General features: G+C 37.5%; 1 protein-coding gene across 2 annotated transcripts in view; it reads left to right on the plus strand.

The window, feature by feature from the left end:
• Positions 1–19,377, plus strand: part of TMEM135 (transmembrane protein 135) — a 243,075-nt gene that overhangs the window by 32,828 nt on the left and 190,870 nt on the right. For both annotated transcript variants that reach the window (XM_007448843.1, XM_007448842.1), the window contains exons 2-3: positions 2,020–2,147; positions 10,816–10,908. In XM_007448843.1, the coding sequence (XP_007448905.1) occupies positions 2,020–2,147; positions 10,816–10,908 (221 nt within the window). The remainder of the gene's footprint in view (positions 1–2,019; positions 2,148–10,815; positions 10,909–19,377) is intronic.

A 19,377-nucleotide genomic window follows, 5' to 3' on the forward strand; every position in this document is an offset into this window, starting at 1 on the left:
GACATTTGAAGTATGCATTAAGAATTTAGGGGAGGGACTTCCCTGGTGGTGCAGTGGTTAAGAATCTGCCTGCCAGTCCAGGGGACGTGGGTTTGATCCCTGGCCTGGGAAGATGCCACATGCCTGGAGCAGCTAAGCCTGTGTGCCACAGCTACTGAGCCTGTGCTCTAGAGCCTGTGAGCAACAACTACTGAGCCCACAACTACTGAAGCCTGTGTACTCTGGGGCCCACGTGCCGCAACTGCTGAGCCCACGTGCTGCAACTACTGAAGGCTGTGCACGTAGAGCCTGTGCTCTGCAACGAAAAGTCACCGCAATGAGAAGCCTGCGCGCCACACAAAGAGTAGCCCCTGCTCGCTGCATCTAGCGAAAGCCTGTGTGCAACAACGAAGACCCAATGCAGCCAAATATGAAAAAAAAAAAATAGAAGGGGTTATATTGGAATTCCTACTTTGACATGATAGATGATGCTGTGGGAGAGATTGTATATAGAATGAGTAGAGATGTGAGGAAGAAATACTAACAAAGGAATAGCACTTAGAGATATCATGGGAGAATGAAAACAATGAAGTCACAGAAACCATAGAAACTTCTCTTTTGTCAAAGTTTTACCTATTTGTCAAGATCCATCTTCTGGGCATTATTACCTGTCCAGTCCCATCTCCTTTTTGGTTGTTCCCTAATATGTATTTCTGTAGCAGTTTCTCCTTCTTCTAGTATAGCATTTACCACACTGCCTTATTGTAGTTTATTGTTTATATATCTATTTCCCTGTCAAGTTTTTATGTTCCTTGAAGGCAAGGATTAGATCTTATTCATTGTTGTTTTTCCTGTGTATGGCATAGTTCTTAATAACAGTTTGTTTAATTGAATGAAGTAGGAAATTATCAGAGGCTTCTAAGTGGTACAGTAAGAAAAGAACTGAGAAGAGGCCATTAGATTTGTTGATCCCTGACCATAGGGAAGCTGTTATGTCTAGAATGGTGAAAAGTGAATGCAGAGTTCTCTGGTCTTCCTTTTCTCAAGTCAGTCTTGCCATTTCTTACAGTCCCTCCCTCATTCCCTAATTCTGCCCCCTTAACTTTTGTTCCTTTGATATATTGTTTCAGCATGGTAGAAAAGCATTTCTTCCTGGTGACCTGTGAGAATTATACTGTTCTTCCTAATCTAGCTCATATCCCCTTCTCAGTGAAACTGAATGAATGAATTTCTCTGGTTTTTATCATTGAAATTTTCGAATATGCAGGCTGACAGTATCTGTAATGTAGTTTTGTTTTAGCATTCAATTTCTATTTGATTGGACTTTATTTTTACATTTAAACGTATATTTTATTTTTCAGTATAAAACTTTAAAAAAAATTTTATTTATTTATTTTTGGCTGCGTTGCATCTTTGTTGCTGCGTGTGGGCTTTCTCCAGTTGCTGCGAGCGGGGGCTACTCTTCCTTGCCATGTGCGGGCTTCTCACTGTGGTGGCTTCTCTTGTTGCGGAGCACGGGCCCCAGGCATATGGGCCTTAGTAGATGTGGCATGTGGGCTTCAGTAGTTGTGGCATATGGGCTCAGTAGTTGTGGCTCATGGGCTCTAGAGTGCAGGCTCAGTAGTTGTGGCATACGGGCTTAGTTGCTCCGTGGCATGTGGGATCTTCCCGGACCAGTGCTCGAACCCGTGTACCCTGCATTGGCAGGCAGATTCTTAACCACTGTGCCACCAGGGAAGCCCCAGTTTAAAACTTTTTAAGGCATTATAAATATTTATCTCAATGTTTGGAGGTTATTTATCATATGATCCATGTTGTAATTTGTAGGTGTTTATTTTACCCATTACACTTTCAATAAATTAAAGTGTCTTCTGTCCCAGAAATTGAATTTTCATAGAGGAGCCAGTAAAATACTACAGTTTTTACTTTAAGTTTTAAATACATGCTATTATTTCAATATCTTCCACATAAGAACTAACTTAAGTGGGAAAAGTTGGTTATATTAAACAAAAGAGCCTTTTTTTAATTCTTTTTTTCCAGATTGCAGCAATTCTCCGGAAACGAAAATTAGATTATTATTTACACAAACTGCTCCCTGAGATCCTACAATCTGCTTCATTTCTGACTGCTAATGGGGCCTTGTTTATGGCTTTCTTTTGCATTTTAAGGTTGGTACACATAATCACAACTGGTGGTTAATACAAATTCCTTTGTTGAAACTGAAACAAACAGATGTTTATATAAATGTGTGCAGGTCACTGCTTGTGTATTTTTTTCTCTCTGTGAAATGACATTTATTTATCTCAAAGAATGCTTGTAAAACCAGGAGTTGTGGGCCTCTTGGCCTAAAAATGTAATATAAACTTCAAATTATTGCTGTGATTATATAGCAAAAGTGCTTTAATGTATCATACATTTTCTGAGGCCCACTATATTTACTCACTTGTTAATGAGAATTTCTTAACTTTTCAGTTTCATAGATTAGGAATTCAAAGCAACTCCATGATATTGCTTAGGTCCGTATGCAGTGAATGGACTTCAAAAGGACTATAAAATGCTTGTGTTTATCTGTAAAATTTCTGGCATATCCTACTGATGAAACTTTTGGCCCTGATGCAGTACATTATCTGTGTCACATGCTTCATACAATATACATGCAGTTAGAATTCAGTTTTTAGTGTTATGATATACTTAGCATGTTTATTAGATATTCACTTTTTATCTTTTCCCCCACACATTGTTGAAACCCAAACTAGTTTATTTAATTTGTCAAGTTAAAATACTAACTTCACATTATATTACTTTTAATGTTACCCAGTTAGTATTACCCAAAATAATTCTGCAGGTATATTTTAACTGCAATTAGAAATATAATTTCCGCTTGCGAGAACACCAGAATCACAACTAGCTGCTGGACAGTCATTGACAGGAAGACACTGGAACTCACCAAAAAAGATACCCCACATCCAAAGACAAAGGAGAAGCCACAATGAGACGGTAGGAGGGGCGCAGTGACAGTAAAATCAAATCCCATAACTGCTGGGTGGGTGACTCACTGACTGGAGAACACTTATACCACAGAAGTCCACCCACTGGTTCTGAGCCCCATATCAGCCTTCCCAACCTCGGAGTCTGGCAATGGGAGGAGGAATTCCTAGAGAATCAGACTTTGAAGGCTAGTGGGATTTGATTGCAGGACTTCGACAGGACTGGGGGGAACAGACTCCACTCTTGGAGGGCACACACAAAGTAGTGTGCTCACTGGGACCCAGGGGAAGGAGCAGTGACCCCATAGGAGACTGAATCAGACCTACCTGCTAGTGTTGGCAGAGGCAGGCAGTGGCTGTGTCTCACTGTGGGGACAAGGACACTGGCAGCGGAAGTTCTGGGAAGTACTCCTTGGTGTGAGCCCTCCCAGAGTCTGCCATTAGCGCCACCAAAGAGCCCAGGTAGGCTCCAGTGTTGGTTTGCCTCAGGCCAAACAACCAACATGGAGGGTACCCAGCCCCACCCATCAGCAGTCAAATGGATTAAAGTTTTACTGAGCTCTGCCCACCAGAGCAAAGGTCAGCTCTACCCACCACCAGTCCCTCCCATCAGGAAACTTGCACAAGCCTCTTAAATAGCCTCATTCACCAGAGGGCAGACAGCAGAAGCAAGAAGAAGTACAATCCTGCAGCCTGTGGAACAAAAACCACATTCACAGAAAGACAGACAAGATGAAAAGGCAGAGGGCTATGTACCAGATAAAGAAACAAGATAAAACCCCAGAAAAACAACTAAATGAAGTGAAGATAGGCAACCTTCCAGAAAAAGAATTCAGAATAATGATAGTGAAGATGATCCAGGATCTTGGAAAAAGAATGGAGGCAAAGATTGAGAAGATGCAAGAAATGTTTAACAAAGACTTAGAAGAATTAAAGAACAAATAAACAGAGATGAACAATACAATAACTGAAATGAAAACCACACTAGAAGGAATCAATAGCAGAATAACTGAGGCAGAAGAACGGATAAGTGACCTGGAAGACAGAAAGGTGAAATTCACTGCTGCGGAACAGAATAAAGAAAAAAGAATGAAAAAAATGAAGACAGTCTAAGAGACCTCTGGGACAACATTAAATGCAACAACATTCGCATTATAGGGGTCCCAGAAGGAGAAGAGAGAGAGAAAGCACCAGAGAAAATATTTGAAGAGATTATAATCGAAAACTTCCTTAACATGGGAAAGGAAATAGCCACCCAAGTCCACGAAGCGCAGAGTCCCATACAGGATAAACCTAAGGAGAAACATGCCGAGACACATAGTAATCAAACTGACAAAAATTAAAGACAAAGAAAGATTATTGAAAGCAGCAAGGGAAAAACGACAAATAACATACAAGGGAACTCCCATAAGGTTAACAGCTGTTTTCTTAGTAGAAACTCTACAAGCCAGAAGGGAGTGGCATGATTAAGTGATGAAAGGGAAGAACCTACAACCAAGATTACTCTACCCGGCAAGGATCTCATTCAGATTCGATGGAGAAATCAAAAGCTTTACAGAAAAGCAATAGCTAAGAGAACTCAGCACCACCAAAACAGCTCTACAACAAATGCTAAAGGAAATTCTCTAAGTGGGAAACACAAGAGAAGAAAAGGACCTACAGAAACAAACCCAAAACAATTAAGAAAATGGTCATAGGAACATACATACCGATAATTACCTTAAACGTGAATGGATTAAATGCTCCAACCAAAATACACAGGCTCACTGAATGGATACAAAAAGAAGACCCATATATATGCTGTCTACAAGAGACCCACATCAGACCTAGGGACACATACAGACTGAAAGTGAGGGGATGGAAAAGGATATTCCATGCAAATGGAAATCAAAAGAAAGCTAGAATAGCAATACTCATATCAGATAAAATAGACTTTAAAATAAAGAATGTTACAAGAGACAAGGAAGGACACTACATAATGGTCAAGGGATCAATCCAAGAAGAAGATACAACAATTATAAATATATATGCACCCAACATAAGAGCACCTCAATACGTAAGGCAACTGCTAACAGCTCTAAAAGAGGAAATCGACAGTAACCCAATAATAGTGGAGGACTTTAACACCTCACTTACACCAATGGACGCATCATCCAAAATGAAAATAAATAAGGAAACAGAAGCTTTAAATGGCACAATAGACCAGAAAGGTTTAATTGATATTTATAGGACATTCCATCCAGAAACAGCGGATTACACTTTCTTCTCAAGTGCACACGGAACATTCTCCAGGATAGGTCACATCTTGGGTCACAAATCCAGTCTCAGTAAATTTAGAAAATTGAAATCATATCAGGCATCTTTTCTGACCACAACACTATGAGATTAGAAATGAATTACAAGGAAAAAAATGCAAAAACACAAACATGTGGATGCTAAACAATACGTTACTAAATAACCAAGAGATCACTGAAGCAATCAAAGAGGAAATCAGAAAATACTTAGAGACAAATGACAATGAAAACATGATGATCCAAAACCTATGAGATACAACAAAGGCAGTTCTAAGAGGGAAGTTTATAGCTATACAAGCCTACCTGAAGAAACAAGAAAATTCTCAAATAAAGAATCTAACCTTACACCTAAAGGAACTATAGAAAGAAGAACAAACAAAACGCAAAGTTAGCAGAAGGAAAGAAATCATAAAGATCAGAGCAGAAATAAATGAAATAGAAACAAAGAAAACAATAGCAAAGATCAATAAAACTAAAAGCTGGTTCTTTGAGAAGATAAACAAAATTAATAAACCATTAGCCAGAGTCATCAAGAAAAAGAGTCATGAAATCAATAAAATTAGAAATGAAAAAGGAGAAGTTACAACAGACACCACAGAAATACAAAGCATCCTAAGAGACTACTACAAGCAACTGTATGTCGACATAATGGACAACCTGGAAGAAATGGACAAATTCTTAGAAAGGTATAACCTTCCAAGACTGAACCAGGAAGAAATAGAAAATATGAACAGACCAATCACAAGTAATGAAATTGAAACTGTGATTAAAAATCTTCCAAAAAACAAAAGTCCTGGACCAGATTGCTTCATAGGTGAATTCTGTCAAACATTTCGAGAAGAGCTAACACCCATCCTTCTCAAACTCTTCCAAAAAATTTCAGAGGAAGGAACACTCCCAAACTCATTCTATGAGGCCACCATCACCCTGATACCAAAATCAGACAAAGATATTACCAAAAAAGAAAATTACAGCCCAATATCACTGATGAATATAGATGAAAATATCCTCAACAAAATACTAGCAAACAGAATTCAACAACACATTAAAAGGATCATGTGGGATTTATCCCAGGGATGCAAGGATTCTTCAATATACGCAAATCAATCAGTGTGATACACCATATTAACAAATTGAAGAATAAAAACCATATGATCATCTCAATAGATGCAAAAAAAGCTTTTGACAAAATTCAATACCCATTTATGATAAAAACTCTCCAGAAAGTGGGCATAGAGGGAACGTACCTCAACATAATAAAGGTCATATACGACAAACCCACGGCAAACACCATTCTCAGTGGTGAAAAACTGAAAGCATTTCCTGTAAGATCAGGAACAAGACAATGGTGTCCACTCTCACCACTATTATTCAACATAGTTTTGGAAGTCCTAGCCACGGCAATCAGAGAAGAAAAAGAAATACAAGGAATACAAATTGGAAAAGAAGACGTAAAACTGTCACTGCTTGCAGATGACATGATACTATACATAGAGGATCCTAAAGATGCCACCAGAAAACTACGAGAGCTAATCAATGAATTTGGTAAAGTTGCAGGATACAAAATTAATGCACAGAAATCTCTTGCATTCCTATACACTAATGATGAAAAATCTGAAAGAGGAATTAAGGGAACACTCCCATTTACCATTGCAACAGAAAGAATAAAATACCTAGGAAGAAACCTACCTAGGGAGACAAAATAGACAAAAGACTCGTTTGCAGAAAACTATAAGACACTGATGAAAGAAATTAAAATGATACCAACAGATGGAGAGATATACCATGTTCTTGGAGTGGAAGAATCAATATTGTGAAAATGACTATACTACTCAAAGCAATCTACAGATTCAATGCAATCCATATCAAATTACCAATGGCATATTTTTACAGAATTAGAACAAAAAATCTTAAAATCTGTAGGGGGGAAAAATATATATGGAGACATCAAAGACCATGAATAGCCAAAGCAGTCTTGAGGGAAAAAAATGGAGCTGGAGGAATCAGACTCCCTGACTTCAGACTATACTACAAAGCTACAGTAATCAAGACAATATGGTACTCGCAGAAAAACAGAAATGTAGATCAATGGAACAAGATAGAAAGCCCAGAGATAAACACATGCACCTATGGTCAACTAATCTATGACAAAGGAGGCAAGGATATACAATGGAGAAAAGACAGTCTCTTCAAAAAGTGGTGTTGGGAAAACTGGACAGCTACATGTAAAAGAATGAAATTAGAGCACTCCCTAACACCATACACCAAAATAAACTCAAAATAGATTCAAGACCTAAATGTAAGACCGGACACTGTAAAAGTCTTAGAGGAAAACATAGGAAGAACACTCTTTGATGTAAATCACAGCAAGATCTTTTTTGATCAGCCTCCTAGAGTCATGGAAATAAAAACAAAAATAAACAAATGGGACCTAACAAAACTTCAAAGCTGTTGCCCAGCAAAGGAAACCATAAGCAAGACAAAAAGACAACCCTCAGAATGGGAGAAACTACTTGCAAACGAATCAACAGAGAAAGGATTAATCTCCAAAACATATAAACAGCTCATGCAGCTCAATATTAAAAAAAAATCAACCCAATCCAAAAATAGGCAGAAGATCTAAGTAGACATTTCTCCAGAATAGACATACAGATGGCCAAGAAGCACATGAAAAGCTTCTCAACATCACTAATTATTGGAGAAATGCAAATCAAAACTACAATGAGGTATCACCTCACCCCAGTTAGAATGGGCATCATCACAAAATCTACAAACAACCAGTGCTGGAGAGGGTGTGGAGAAAAGGGAACCCTCATGAACTGTTGGTGGGAATGTAAATTGATACAGCCACCATGGAGAACAGTATGGAGGTTCCTTAAAAAACTAAAAATAGAATTACCATATGACCCAGCAATCCCACTACTGGGCATATACTCAGAGCAAACCATAATTCCAAAAGACACATGCACCCCAATGTTCATTGCAGCACTATTTACAATAGCCAGGTCATGGAAGCAACCTAAATGCCCATCGACAGACGAATGGATAAGGAAGATGTGGTACATACATACAATGGAATATTACTCAGCCATAAAAAGGAACGAAATTGGGTCATTTGTTGAGACATGGATGGATCTAGAGACTGTCATACAGAGTGAAGTAAGTCAGAACGAGAAAAGCGAATATCGTATATTAATGCATATATGTGGAGCCTAGAAAAATGGTACAGATGAACCGGTTTGCAGGGCAGAAATTGAGACACAGATGTAGAGAACAAACGTATGGACAGCAAAGGGGGAAAGCATCAGGGGTAATGGGGGTGGTGGTGTGATGAATTGGGAGATTGGGATTGACATGTATTCACTGATGTGTATTAAACTGATTACTAATAAGGAAAGAAAATTGCTCATAATAAGAACAGTATTTCTTCCTTTCTGAATTCTTATACCTTGTATTTATTTTTCTTGCATTATTGTGCTTGCTAAGATCTCCAGTACAGTGTTAACTAGAGGTGGGAATTATGGGGAGCTATGAATCATTCTCAGTCTAAAAGTGAAAGCTTTTAATGTTTTACCAAACTAGTTTTTTGTATATAAGGAATAATAAATTGAATAATAATTTTATCCTTTTTTTTAAAAAAAAGAAATATAGTTTCCAAATGTCTTCTATAGATTTTTGCCTTAAGAACATTAATATTTATAAACTTTTAGTAAGTGATAAAGTTTATACTATTGAATAAGTCATGCCTTTCAATTGACCTGAAAAATCTGTGTAAGAAACTCTTTACCACGTAGTCTCTGGAAAGTTTCTAATACTTGTTAAAACTCTAAAAATAGAGTTATACAATAATTAGGTTTTAAAAATTGCAATAATAATAAATTGGTCTTGCAGCATATTTATGTTCTATGAAGCTTTTGGTTAAGTTTTGGAGACATAAAATACTTATAATAAGGTAACATCTGTGTTCCTCCTATAACTGACTCACTCATTTATTTTCCTTTATTGTTTATATTCAGTAACTTGTTAAGTCCTTTGTGTATTTTATGTTGAAGGGAGAATCACTTCTAGTTTTCTTAGGCAGAAAGTTTCTGATGTCCATTGCAGAAATACCCATGTTATATGTAGGTTTTCTAATTGTTTTAAAGCTAAGCTTCAGTTAGAAAGAAAATTTCATCTGATATTTTATCCTTATCTGTATGTACATAGCATATGTTTTTTCCTGTAATACATCATTTAGCAGTTGACCAACTTTGTTCAGATAATTTCTTATAATTTTTTGTTTCTCCCTTTCTTAGGAACAAATTGTCTTTGAAAGGAAAAAAGAGTCTTCCTAATATGTCCAGATTTCTTTTTTTTTTCTGTTTAAAAACCCAACCCAATGGCGTTTATAATTTGTGAGACATTATGCAGATTCTTTCTCCCAAGGGATATATTCTAGTAAATGAAAAATTTTATATACACATATAAGTAAAAAATACTTTAGTAAGCAATATAAGAAAAAACTTACCCAGGGTTGTAGAAGGAAAGAAGGAGAGACATTTTTTGAATATCTATCATGTGTTAAAAAATAGTAATAGTTGAAAAAAAATGATACAAATGAACCTATATACGAAACAGAAATAGACCCACAGATATAGAAAACAAATTTATGGTGATCAAAGGGGAAGGGCGGGGGGTAAATTAGGAGTTTGGATTAACATACACACACTACTATATATAAAATGGATAACAAACAAGGACCTACTGTGCAGCACAGTGAACTATACTCAATATTTTGTAATAGCCTATAAGGGAAAAGAATCTGAAAAGAAAAAAATATATATATATATAACTGAATCTCTTTGCTATATACCTGAAACTAACACATTGTAAATGAGCTATACTTCCATAAAAAAAGAGCCATAATGAAAAAATAGTAGTAGTGATAACAATAGTAATAATAGCTAACATTTTCTGAGTACTTCATGGATGGTGCTGGGAAATATCTCATGTAGCCATCATAACAACTCTATGAGATAGGTAATACATTTATTCCCGTTTGGTAGATAGGAAACTGAGAACATGGAAGGTTTGCAGAGTGAAAAATATTGGATCCAGGGACTGTCTGAATGAATATAACAGATTAAATTATTGGAAGGAGAGATACCTATTAGTTTGCTATTGTAGTAGCCTGAAGAAGAGATGGTGAGGGACATAACTGAGGCAAGGGCAGTAGGTTGGAGAGGAATTTGAGAGATAGATTGTACATGGAAGTATTTAAGGGGGTGATTTCATGTATGGGGTATGGAAGAAGGTGGAGCCAAGGATGTCTCAAAGTGTCACACGTAGGTGGATAAGTGGTTGTTGATACCATTAACCTAGGAAAAGAGAGGAGAAAGAACAGGTTCATGGAGATAAGGGAGAAAGATAATGAGTTTGGTTTTGGACATGCTGAATTTGAGGTGCTGTGGGACATTTAGATAGAGGGTGAACTGAGAAGGGGAGGAACTTCTATGTGTAATAACTGAAATGACCAACTAGAAATTTCATATAATCATTCCAAATTTCAATTTCAGGAAAATACTTGGAAAATTCTACTCATGGAGTCCTGGCTTTGGTGCCGCTTTGCCAGCTTCTTATGTGGCCATTCTAATTGAGAGAAAAAGCAGGTAAACTTTTACATACCTACATATTTAATACAACTGATTTACTGTCCACCATCACAACTAGAGATTTTTTTTTTTTTGCTTACTGTTTATCATGGTCCAGGGAGGAGAAATATTTCTACATATATTTTTCAGTCTTGCAAATATTGGGCTGGCCAAAAAGTTTGTTTGGTTAGGGAATATGTTGTTCAATACAGTTCTTGGTGAAAATGAAAAATGTGTCTTTTACTTTTATTTAAAACTGAACGAACTTTTTGGCCAACCCAATATTTGATGGACAATTTAACTTTATATTTATATTATTTAAGTTTTTAAGCCTATAAAAAATAAAGATTGATATTATATAGTAACAATGCCCATTAGTCTTTGTTTACTAAAAAATTGAAGGGTTCTCTGATGTGTTAAACTAAAACATGGCTTGCATAAATTCTAATTAAAGATCTTTTCCATAACTGCAATACCATTAGCACACCTAAGAAAATAAACAGTTTTCTTTTATCATTTAGATCTGTAATTTGCTTTGGGCTCATTAACCTCTATTAAATCAATGATTATTTTTTAGATATCTTCTCATTTAAAAAAATTTTCATTTTTATCAACTTGAAAATGTTCCACGTGGAATAATAAGATTTCTACAAAATGCTACAAACTGTTATGTAAGTTTTTCAGTCAGGTAAACTGTTGAAGTTAAACATTTTGCATAAAAGAATATTTGCCATTTCAGGAATAATTATTTTTATTGTTGAGAACTGCTTTGATTCCATCTTTATCCCACAGAATAAAGATACGGTCATGTATATTAATCAAGATGGGATCATCTTTCAGTTTATGAAGATGTTTGTTATAATCATCGATCCCCTAGTAAGACTATAGATAGATCTTGTTAGGTGACTAAATACTTACTTAAACCACCTGAAGCCATTTTAATGCATTCTTGTAAATGTAATAGTATCTAAATTTTTGTGATTCTCTGTTTGATGATACTTTTAGATTATTAAAATTACTAAAATCAAAGGATGTTATAACCCCAGGAAAATCAAGTCAGTATTGCTAGAAATACAGGTTCCCCACCTGAGAGGACAGTACAGAATAGTTGTTAAAAGTGTGGATTCTGGAGCTATAAAATCTGGCTTGGGAGACTGGCTCCGCCACTTATTGTGTGACATCTATGGCTTATTCCTTAACTGAAAAATGGAGGTAGTGATAATCTACTCACATGGTTATTCAGAGAATTAAGTGAGTTACTTATGTAAGTGTGCTTAGAAGAGTGCCTGACAATGGTAAGTGTGTTAAGTATTTTTATTGGTTTTTTGCCCGTAAGTAATGAGAGCCCTGTTCTGGTGATTGTAACTTTCTGATCAATTTAAAAATCTAAATATTGGTTTTGGAAATATGATTTCAAAGTATGTACTCATATATGAAACTTTAAAGATATTTTAAATGAAGTTTGCTTCAATTTATTTTTAGCACTTTAATAAGGTGGCATTTTTGAAGTTATTTGCCTACTTTTCAGCAGAAAATGTTGAAATGATCACCTGTGTAATGATCACCTAGAGTCAACAGTTGTTAACATTTTACCATTTTTACTTTATTTGTATGTGATTATATGTCTATGTATGTGTGGTATTGTGTGTGTGTATGAACCATATAGAAGTACATTGTAGACATCATGACATTTTACTCCTAAATACTTTAGAATGCATATTCTAAAATAAGGGTACTTTCCTACATAATTACAACACTATTATCACACATAAGAAAATTAGCAGTGATTCCTGATTACCATCATGTCCATATTGTCCTAAAATGCTTTTTTTTTTTTTTTTTTTTTTTTTGCGGTACGGGCCTCTCACTGTTGTGGCCTCTCCCATTGCGGAGCACAGGCTCCGGACGCGCAGGCTCAGCGGCCATGGCTCACGGGCCTAGCTGCTCCGTGGCATGTGGGATCTTCCCGGACCGGTGCACGAGCCCGCGTCCCCTGCATTGGCAGGCGGACTCTCAACCACTGTGCCACCAGGGAAGCCCCATAGTTTTATCTTTTCTAGAATGTCATATAGTTGGAGTCATACAGTATGTTGGCTTTTCAGATGGGCTTCTTTTACTTAGTAATATGCATTTAAGCTTCTTCCATGTCTTTTCATGGCTTGATACGTTGTTTCTTTTTAGAACTGAATAATATTCCATGGTCTGGATGTAGCACAGTTTATTTATCCATTGACCTACTGACAGACATCTTGGTTGCTTCCAAGTTTTGGTAATTATGGATAAAGCTGCTATAAACCTCCGTTTGTGGGTTTTTGTGTAGGCATAAATTTTCAACTCCATTAGATAATTACTAAGGGGTATGATTGCTGGATCATCTGGTAAGAGTATATTTAATTTTGTAAGAAACTGCCAACTGTCTTCCAAAGTGTCTGGGTCATTTTGTATCCCCACTAGCAATGAATGAGAATTCCTGTTGCTCTACATCTTCACCAGCATTTAGTGTTATCAGTGTTCTGAATTTTGGCCATTTTAATACATGTGTGGCGGTATCTCACTGATGTTTTAATTTGTATTTCCTCGATGATATATGTATTTTGTGGAGCATTTTTTCATATGCTTACTTATTTTAATCTCTATGTGTCTATATGTTTAAAGTGGGTTTCTTGTAAATGACATATAGTTGGGTTATGTTTTGAGATCAACTCTGACAGTCTGTCTTTTAATTGTTGTATTTAGACCATTGACATTCAAAATGATTATTGATATAGTTGGATTAATTTCTACCATATTCATTACTGTTTTCTCTTTGTTGCCTTTGTTCTTATTTTTGTCTTCCACTCTTATTCTGCCTTTTGTGGTTTTAACTGAACATTATATGTGCTTCCATTTTCTCTTCTTTCTTAACATATCAGTTATACTTTTTTTCTTTTTTACTTTTTTTAGTGGTTGCCTTAGTTTTTACAGTACATCTTTACAACTAATCGAAGTCCACTTTCAAATAATACTGTACCCCTTCATAGGTAGTGAGAGTACCTTATAATAACAAAATAGCCCAAATTCCTTCCTCCTGTCCTTTGTATCATTGTTGTCATTCACTTCACTTATAAGCATAATTACCACACACACACATACACACACACCACACACTCGATATATACATGCATAATCAAATACATTGTTGCTATTATTTTGAATAATTGTTACCTGTTTGAACAATTAAAAATAAGAAAAATAAAATTAAAAAATTTACCTTCACTCATATCTTATTTGATGCTCTACCTTTCTTTATGTAGATGAGTTTCTGACTCATATTTTTCTTCTCTCTAGAGAACATTTAACGTTTCTTGCAGAGCAGGTCTACCGGCAACAGATTCAATTTTGTTTGTCTAGTAAAATCTTTATTTGTCCTTCACTTTTGAAGGATAATTTTACAGGGTGCAGAATTCTAGGTTGGTGTTTTTTTTCTCTCAGTGCTTTCAGTATTTCACTCCACTCTCCTGTTTGCATGGTTTCTGAGAAGTCAGATGTAATTTTTTTTTTTTGCGGTACGTGGGCCTCTCACTGTTGTGGCCTCTCCTGTTGCGGAGCACGGCTCCGGACGCGTAGGCTCAGCGGCCATGGCTCACGGGCCTAGCTGCGCTGTGGCATGTGGGGTCTTCCCGGACCGGGGCACAAAGCTGTGTCCCCTGCATTGGCAGGTGGACTCTCAACCACTGCGCCACCAGGGAAGCCCCAGATGTAATTCTTATCTTTGTTCCTCTATAGGTAAGGTGTGTTTTTCTTTAAGGATTTTTATTTATCTATGATTTTCTGTAGTTTGAATAAGATATGCCCGGGTGTAGTTTTTTTTTTTTTTTTTTTTGCGGTACGCGGGCCTCTCACTGTTGTGGCCTCTCCCGTTGCGTAGCACAGGCTCCGGACGCGCAGGCTCAGCGGCCATGGCTCACGGGCCCAGCCGCTCCGCGGCATGTGGGATCTTCCCGGACCGGGGCACGAACCCGTGTCCCCTGCATCGGCAGGCGGACTCTCAACCACTGCGCCACCAGGGAAGCCCCGGGTGTAGTTTTGTTTGGGCATTTTTCCTGCTTGATGTTCTCTGAGCTTCCTGGATCTATGGTTCAGTGTCTGACATTAATTTGGGAAATTTTTGAGTCATCATTGTTTCAAATATTTCTTCTGTTCCTTTCTCTCTTTCTTCTCCTTCTGCTATACTCATTACACATATGTTATACCTTTTGTAATTATCCCACAATCCTTGGATATTCTCTTCTGTTTTTTTTTTCAGTCTTTGTTCTCTTTGCTTTTCAGTTTCTGAGGATTCTACTGATAGATCCTATAGCTAAGAGATTTTTTTCCTCAGCTGTGTTCAGTCCACTAATAATCCCATCAAAGGCATTCTTTTTTTAAAAAATTTATTTATTTATTTTTGGCTGTGTTGGGTCTTTGTTTCTGTGTGAGGGCTTTCTTTAGTTGCGGCAAGTGGGGGCCACTGTTCATCGCAGTGCAATGGCCTCTCACTGTCGCGGCCTCTCTTGTTGCGGAGCACAGGCTCCAGACTCGCAGGCTCAGTAGTTGTGGCTCACGGGCTCAGTTGCTCCGTGGCATGTGGGTTCTTCCCACTAGGGCTCGAACCCGTGTCCCCTGCATTGGCAGGCAGACTCTCAACCACTGGGCCACCAGGGAAGCCCCCCAAAGGCATTCTTCATTTCTGTCATAGTCCTTTTCTTTATGGTTCTTTCTTAGGATCTCCGTCTCTTTGCTTATATTGCTCATCTGTTCTTATATTCTGTCTATCCGTTTAGAGCCCTTACCATATTAATCACTGTTGTCTTAAATTCCTGATCTGATAATTCCAACGTCCCTGCCATATCTGGTTCTCATACTTTCTCTGTCTCTTCAATTTGTGTCTTTTTTTTTTTTTTTTTCGGTACGCGGTCCTCTCAACTGCTGTGGCCTCTCCCGTAGCGGAGCACAGGCTCCGGACGCGCAGGCTCAGCGGCCACGGCCCAAGGGCCCAGCCGCTCCACGGCATGCGGGAAATTCCCAGACCGGGGCACAAACCCGCATCCCCTGCATCAGCAGGCGGACCCTCAACCACTGCTCCACCAGGGAAGCCCCAATTTGTGTCTTTTGCCTTTTGGTATGTCTTGTAATTTTTTCTTGTTAGCCGGACATGATGTACCAGGTAAACGGAATTGCTGTAAATAGGCCTTTTGTAATGTGGTGGTGAGTTGTGTGGGGAAGGGAAGTGTTCTATAGTCCTTTGACTCGGTTTCAGCCTTCCAATGAGCCTATGCCTGTGGACTGAACTTTACAAGTGTTTCTCAATTTTCCCCCTCCCCCTTGGTGGGGCAGGATGGTTAGAGTGTGCTGGAGTTGGGTTTTTCCCCTTCCTACATGTGGAATTCTAGAGCCACGTGGAGTTGGGTGTTTTCCTTCCCCAGGTGAGTAAGGCTCTCATAATACCCCAGCAGGTTAGGCTCTGCTTAACTAGTTTCCCCTGAGGGCAGCCAGTGCTCTGGCTTATTTCAAAATGGTTCCTTTTCCCCTCCCTCTACTTGGAAGTACAAGGGGATTTTTCTCTGCTATTTACTGTGAGAACCTAGTCAAGCTCCTAGAGGTAAAACTCAAAAAAGTGTGGGGCCCCCTTAAGATTGATACCTCTGTAATTTTTAACTTACACACTGAGCCTCCTGCTATTTATCAATTACAGTGCAGGCTTTCCTCTCCCGGCTCTCATGCCCTCCGAGGTTTCAGCTTGTGAGTCTGTGCTCTGTTAAGTTGTAATTCTCTGTATCTGCCTGCAGTCTCTCCAATTTTGCGGGCAGCAGTTTGCAGTGTGACCTTACTTTTCTTGTGGATGTTAACTTTTCAGTTTGTTGAGCTTTTTACTTGGTGTTAGGACTAAGTGATCACTTCCAGGCTCCCTACATGGAAACTGTAAACTGGAAGAATGAGTTTGTTTTTTTAAAGTAACATTTCTATGTATTTCTTTATGAAATATTTTTCTTTCGTGTGTGTGCTTGCTCTACAGGCTACATTATATATTTTTAACTTTATAGCTTCTTAGTGTTAATATTGTCACCTCCCAAAATGTAGAAATATGTTTAGGTCCATCTTAGAGGCTATTTATTATAGGATTTTTTTTTCCCCTTTCCTCTCTTTTTTCTTTTTCTCTCTTCTTCCCCCCCCCCGCCCCCCACCCCCCTTCTCTTCCCCCCCCCCGCCCCCCCCCCCCCTTCTTTCTTTCTTTTTTTGCTAGCCAATAATCAGTTACTCTGGCACCAGGAGTTCAATAGTCCATTCTTTCTCCGCTGATTTGGAATGCTCCTTGTCATATACCAGTTTTTCATATATATGTGTGTTTTGTTGATTTCTGAATTTTTTTCTGTTGATGTATTAGTCTAGGTCTTATCTTTACAATTTTAGTTTCAAAAAAGTCAAATTTTTCTTTGAAGACCAACATTTGTTTAAATACCATAATAATTCTAAAATAAAATTGTGTTATTGATTTTAAAAGCTATAACTTCTTAAGGCATAAAGAGGTTTCCTAGAAGTGAGGTGATAACTTGGATTTTGGTTACTAGCTTATTTCCTATTCTCAGTTTACATTTGGTAGTACACTGTTTTTTTTAAGTTTTCTGATTTTATTTTTTTAAGTGAGCTATTGCACTAGTGTTTTATTCATAGATGGTAGGTATTCATAGAAAATTGGTTCTAGATTATGGCCTGTTCTAAATATTAACTGGAGTGGATTTACTGTTTTGAAGACCTGATCAGAATTTTAAGGTTGGGTTCTTTATAAGTATTATCCCATGGTTGCTGAAGAAAAATTGATCCTTACCTTGATGTGATTGTTTAGTAGTCGAACTTTTTGTGATATGTATTGATTCTATTGTTTATTAGGTGATGCAGTTAATACCTGGAAATAGCTTTTGAGTTCTTGGGTTTTTAAAATTTTATTTTAATTAATTAATTAATTTTCGCGTACGCGAGCCTCTCACCGTTGTGGCCTCTCCCGCTGTGGAGCAGAGGCTCCAGATGTGCAGGCTCAGCGGCTATGGCTCACGGGCCCAGCCGCTCTGCGGCATGTGGGATCCTCCCGGACCGGGGCACAAACCCGTGTCCCCTGCATCGGCAGGCGGACTCTCAACCACTGCGCCACCAGGGAAGCCCTTGGGTTTTTTTTTAGAATTGTGTATGTATATGTACATCAGCCACAAATACTGGTTTGGGGGTCTAATTAAAAACTTTAAAATTTAATTTTATAGTATTGTTCAGAAGCTGGTGACTTACTGTTTAAAAAGCAGGTTTAAAAGGGTTTTTTTTGGCATTAACCTTAAAAGATAGAAAAGAAAATCTTTTTGTTTTATTTCTTTACAAGTTGCTTTATAGTGTGTCTTATTTTAAGAAAGTATGGTCTGTGTTTATCTGGAATTGTGCAAAAGTTAACTCAGTGGTCTTACTTGCTTTGAAAAAGTATTTTTTACTTAAAACAAATTTTTATTGATTTCATTAAACATCAAGATCCCTGAATAGACTGTAAGTAATTTACAAAGGTTGAAGTTATGTGTATTTCAAAATTATTACATCTAGCCCAAAATGAAGCATATTAATATTATAGTTTTTACTTTAAGGAAAAGGAATTTGTAATCATGCATTTCATTCACAAAGAAGGTCAATGATGGAGATAGCCAGTAGGCAGCTTGAAATATGAGTCTACATTCAGGAGAAGCACAGTAGTTAGGTAAATAAAATTGGAAGTTTCCTTCTTGTAGGTTATCATTGAAGCTATGGGAGGCGATCAGAGTCTCAAAGCTCAGAGTAAGAAGAGGTCTGAGGTTATAAGTTGGGAAACAGCAACATTTAAGGAATCAGATTTCAATTGATCTTTTATCAATTGATCAGTTTTCAGTTCATCCTTTTAAAAATAAATATCAGTAATATATTAGAAAGAGTAGAAGAAACAGAATGTGGAAAGCAGTTTTTTCCAAATTAGCAAATAGTGGTAATCCTAATTTTTAAATCTCTAAAGCTGTATTTAATAAAATCTTTACTGAAGTTATACATTTTGTATAATCAGTTTTTCCAAAAGCATTTAATGAGGTACAAGCATACAACATGGTTATATATACACACATATGTATGATGGATATATATATAGATATAGATGTATAAGTGAAGATCTATCTATATTCATAAGTATGTCTTCATCTACATTGGTTTAAACTTATTTCCTCCCAACTTTCCAACTCATCCATCCATTTATTCATCCATTCCTCCATCCATCCATCCATCTTTCCCAGTCTCCTTCCCTCTACAGAATTAAGCATGCTTTGCCAGCTAGTTCCTAACACCTTGTAAGAGGGCAGCTTACTTAAATCTTAATCGCATCACTGTGGGGTTCTGTGAAAGCTTTGAAGTTGTTTCCAGGGTTGCTTAAAAAATTTGTGCCACAAAGAACTGTGATGGTAGTAACTCAGCAGG

This window comes from Lipotes vexillifer, unplaced genomic scaffold, assembly GCF_000442215.2.
Source record: "Lipotes vexillifer unplaced genomic scaffold, Lipotes_vexillifer_v1.1 scaffold771, whole genome shotgun sequence".
Classification (NCBI taxonomy): Eukaryota; Metazoa; Chordata; class Mammalia; order Artiodactyla; family Lipotidae; genus Lipotes; species Lipotes vexillifer.